The 5,133-nt window shown below is 45.6% G+C and overlaps 1 protein-coding gene across 1 annotated transcript; it reads right to left on the minus strand.

The window, feature by feature from the left end:
• Nucleotides 1-328: 328 nt before the first annotated feature.
• Nucleotides 329-1,291, minus strand: LOC135434548 (uncharacterized). Its single transcript, XM_064691156.1, has 2 exons — nt 1,085-1,291; nt 329-739 (listed from the first exon to the last, which is right to left on the minus strand). The coding sequence occupies exons 1-2, from the start codon at nt 1,289-1,291 to the stop codon at nt 329-331; spliced, it is 618 nt and encodes a 205-aa protein (XP_064547226.1).
• Nucleotides 1,292-5,133: the final 3,842 nt, after the last annotated feature.

A 5,133-nucleotide genomic window follows, 5' to 3' on the forward strand; every position in this document is an offset into this window, starting at 1 on the left:
TGCGGTGGTCATTACCACAGGACCGGCAGCGATCATTGCTGCGGCAAGATGTCTGTGATTGCTCATGGCCAGGCAGTTGGGGCAGTACTTGTTTATCAGTACTGCCCGGAGACGCTTCTCAAGGCTCAAGCTCATGAAGCGTTGGCACTTCCTCAGTGCATGCACTCCCCGGCATACCCGGCATCTGTACGACCCCACTCCACGGGGCGGTTGGCTGGTGTTGTCTGGGCGTGGAGCCATGTCGCTGGAAAAACAAGATGCCTTTTCTTTCTAAATTTAATTTTGTAGACACAGAGCACAACACAGGTGTTAGTTGGAAGGTTTGTATCTACGGAATCGTGGCATTGGAATCGATTGGAAGGTGGATGATCCTTGCATAGATGCGTGGCTTGGACTCGCCCTTGCGCCATTCGTTGGATGGTAAGTTACCTTCTTTGACTACAACCATGTCACCGTTTTGAAGGTTTCTCGTTGGATGTTGCCATTTGTTTCTTTTCTGCAGTTCCTTGAAGTATTCCTCTTTCCAACGGAAATAGAACTGCAGATTAAGGGCCTTGAGACGTTGCCAGCTGTTCAGGAAGGACGCTGCACTCTCCTTAGGCTCCGAAATCGAGACAAGAGGACCGCCGACGAGGAAATGGCCTGGACTAAGGGCTAGTAGGTCAGCCGAGTTCTCTGATAATGGCGAGATTAACCTCGAGTTGAGGCATGCCTCTATTTTTGATAAGAGCGTGGATAACTATTGAAACGTGTATTTGAAGGAGGAAGTGGCCTTGTAAAAGAGAGTCTTGAAGCTCTTTACTCCTGCTTCCATAAGCTATCCATGTGGGGGGCGATTGGAGGGTTGGAGCGCCAGGACAAGTTTTGATGGCTGTAGATTGAAATTACACGCGACTTCTATAAAGTCACGCGATAGGCATTTGGAAGCTCCAACGAACGTTTTGCCGTTGTCGGAATACATTTGTGCGGGGCACCCCCGTCGAGAAACAAATCGAGCAAAAGCGGCCAGGAATTGTTCGGTCGTCAGGTCCGAAATGGCTTCTAAATGTATGGCTCGTGTGCTGAAGCATACAAAGACGCATACATAGCCCTTGGTTATTAGGCATGCTCGACCTGTGTAGGTTTGCGTAAACGGACGGGTGAACGTGGATCGTTCTACTGGCAAATCACCCATGAGTTGGGTTTGCAACTTCTTGCGATAGACTACACATACTCGACAGGAATTTATTGTGACCTTAACTAGATTCCTGAGTTTGGGAATCCAGAACTTGCTCCAGATCATGCGCATCATTATCTGGTTTCCACCATGGAGAGAGATGCAATGCGTGAAACGAAGGAGGAGACCTGTGAGGGACTTTCCATAAGGAAGAAGGATTGGATGTCTTTCGTCGTAGCGCAAAGACACAAAAGCTCTCACACGCCCGCATAAGGTAAATGATGGGGCTTGAGCTTGAAATAAGTTGTTGTCGAGTAAACACTAATACTCTTTGTGGTACTCAATGCTTTCAGGATGTACAACTAGCCGTTCTTGAGCTTTGGATAGCTCAGTACTGCTAAGGTCCTTTGCAAATTGAATTTCAGGTTTCTGAAAGCGCCTTATAATACGGTACATATAGGCTACGACTTAAAGTGCTTTGCCAAATTCGGAGAAGCGATCTACAATGTGAGGCTTTGGAGGCAACTTTGCCAAGCTGCATTTCACGGGACGTAGCTCTTCATCAGTTTCATGGACTCATTCAATAGGAGTTGGCCATTGAGATTGTGGCGATTGTAGCCATTCTGGTCCATGCCACCACAGATTATTGGCCACGAGTTCGCATATTGGAACATCTCGGCTAGCCAAATCAGCGGGGTCATCGTTCAGACTTTTGCTGTTTGAGGAAGGGCTGGAGGCGTTAAACACAACGCGAATCTTTGCGGTGGTGCTGTCTGGTTTGAAGACAGCGTGATGAGGGAGATAGAAGTTATTGGAGTCGTTGCTAGAAGGGACTTGTTTCATATGATCCAAGTCCAGGTAATCCTTGATCATGGAGTCTAACTGCTCTGTTAGAGGAGTGTTCGTTTCTCAGATACTGAGCAAGTGCGATGGACCTTGAATGTCCCAAGTTGATGTGATCAGGATTCGTGAAAGGCAACGTAACTATGTATATGCCAGTCTCATCCCTTTTGGTGGTGCGAGTAAAGTTACTTTCGCATATGGAGTCTGACTCTTTTGCCAGTTTGGCTGGCAGATCTTCCACCTCCCAGAAATTTGTGAGAAGATCGTCTAAAAGTGGTTCGGGGCTGACTGAAATCCTTGTGGAAAAGGACGAAATTCTCGCGGCATTCGATTTAACTGGTCTTCATGCCCAGTAGCGAACCGCATATGTTGGATTGCGTACCACCGAATAGGATTGGCGGGATAATGTCTGCCCCTAGCAGTACGTCCATCTGCGAGCTCGTGTGGAATGAGGGATCAGCCAATTGAATATTTGGTAGGGACCTCAGAATGCTGTGTGGAAGTGGATGCGAGGGCAAATTGCCAACCAAATTGGCCAAAAGCAGAGCAGCCAATCTTGAAGTGACATAACTTCTGTGAATTGGCTAAGATGGCCTGAGTTAAGCCGGTCTGGAAAGGAACCTTGATTACAAGTCGTTCGGATGAACGTCGCTTCTGATCCCGAATCGATAAGTGCACGTGCTGTGTAACAAGTGCCCAAATAACAACTGTTGATAACATCTGTGCCTAGGAGCACACCTTGTGTGTTTGGGGCAAAGTTGCTCTGCACATTGGAGAGGGAAGTGTTACAGAGGGGGCTGGAGGAAAGCTGCCACGATGCAGGAGGATGATGTGGCGACCCTTGCACGGAAAACAATTATGTTGCAATCTTTTGATTGATTCCCTCTCGCGAAACAGTGTAGGCAGAGTTTTTGCTGTTTGATGAAGTCAGACCTGTCACCAACAGACATCTGCAGAAAACGGGGGCACAAGCGCACTGAATGGTTCTCCTTTGAGCAAAGTTTGCAAGATTGAGCCTTAACGCTCACCTTGGCTTCAGAGGAGTTAATTTTTTTGTCGAATGCTCCTTTCGAGCGGGTCTGGAGTGGACCTGTGTACTTGTGCTTGGCCTCATTCCCTCTACAGCCTCTAAAATGCGATAGCGTTCCAATAAGAAAGAATTTAGGTCGATCAGCATCGGGATGTCAACCTTGTTGTGCAACGAGTGTTCCCACAGCGAAAGTGTAAGCTTGGGTAGCTTGGGGGCGCATAGGTAAACTACAAGGCAATCCCAGTTCACAGTACTTTTGCGGGAGTGCTCTAGAGATGTCAAGCAGCCTTGGTGCTCTGTAGGTCTTTAATAGCAGCTCCTGATTCCTGCGAAACTGGCTGGAGATTAAGAACACGTGAAGTTGGCTGTTAACTAACAGCCCCTTGTTTTCACATCTGTCAGTTAAGTCGCTCCCCGCAGATGCGAAACCATCATTTATGAGAGGAGACTTGGACACGATTGCATTTGCTTACCCTCCTGTCTTTGAGTTGAGGTGAAATAGTTTTTCGACCTCAATTAAACGCGGATTGGTTATATAGACAGCTGTGAAAAGGTCTCGGAAAGTGGGCCATTTTAAATACTCCCCATAAAAAATGTCAATCAACGAATTCATTGCCGTGACTGACAGACTCAGTCAGTTCGAGGCAAGAATTAGCTCGTCTCCGAATCTTGTCTTGTCGCTCCACACTCTTAAAGTCCGTTTAGACCAAGTTCGTGCCCTTTGGGGTAAGGTCGAGCAAGATTCTGAGCGCTGTTCCAAAATTCTCAGCCAAGACGAGTCGAATGTGCAAGATATGCAAGCCATGCAAGCTAAATATGACCACTGCTACTAGTTTTCTTTGCAAACGATGGCAAATCAAATGTAACTGCTCCAGTATCGCCCTGCTCACTGCTGCATTGCTCACAACAGCACATCCCTCTTCTGGACCACTTGTCCAGTGCTCGGAATATACAGAAGATATCCTTTTGAATTTATCGCATATCCGACCATTCGGTATTCATGTCCCTTTGCACTGAATTTGCTTAGCCGCTTACCCTTTTCCAAAGACACTGCAATGGAACCAAAAACTTTAATATGACAAATTGAAGGTTTTTTACAATTCCATGGGCGTCATATTTGTTATCGCACTCGTGGGTGTTCGGTTGCGCAAATAAACTGCTGTAGATATAGATAAGCTATATGTAGATATATACTAGCAGGCATTGTGACATTTCAAGCCAGGTACGGTTTGCCTTCTCATCGACGCCGTTCTGCTCTGGCGTATATGGTAATTGATGACCGTGCTATACCGTTAGCTTTGAGATACTCGTCGAATGTTTTGTTTGTGTATTCGCGTTGTCGCTGCGAATGCACTACTTGACATGTGTCTGCGAATTAATTTTCACGTGAGAATTTCTCTAGCTCGATAACTGAAATATAATTTTTTCACTACGCGTTCTTTTAATGCGCTTCCTAATCATGTGCCTGGGCCCATAACCTATTGAGGGGAGGCATCCCAATCAACGCACAGAAAAAGGATGGAGTAGATAAAAAGACGTATGTATGTTCTGTTTCGTAGTTTATTTGCAAGACAACAAGATAATCATAAAGCTTCTGCTATTAGCAGCTGTATTCAGATATTGATTTCAGATCGATATTGCATTGCACCACTAACAAAAGAACATGTAGATGGGACATGCCGTACAAGAAATGTGGGCACAAAAAAAAAGTAAGATATACATATGATGTGTTTTATTCGCTCACACAGGAAACTGCATCGGCTTACTCTCTTCCATATGATTTGTGCGATTGAACGGCATCGCAGTTTATTTTTATCTCGCTCGCACTTACTCTCAGTGCTCTCAATGCTCTCTTTATGACTAGGTACCGCTTAAATGTTTGTGTGTTATGTGTCCGCACAAGCAAAATTGCCTGTTGAATCCGGAATCTGTTCGGAATTTGTTGGAGGAAAGTAAAGTATAGAATAGATGATGAATAAAGTGAATGGTATTGTGTACAAAAGTAGTAAGTAATCCGAACAACGAGCATATTAAGGAAGCATAAACAAGGTGGAGCGAATTAACCGTGCGCTTACGCCTATGCTTATTGTCCTTTATTTAATCA

Source organism: Drosophila montana, unplaced genomic scaffold (genome assembly GCF_035044405.1).
Source record: "Drosophila montana isolate Dmon_TW-CO22-7 unplaced genomic scaffold, ASM3504440v1 contig_3373_1, whole genome shotgun sequence".
NCBI classification, from domain to species: domain Eukaryota; kingdom Metazoa; phylum Arthropoda; class Insecta; order Diptera; family Drosophilidae; genus Drosophila; species Drosophila montana.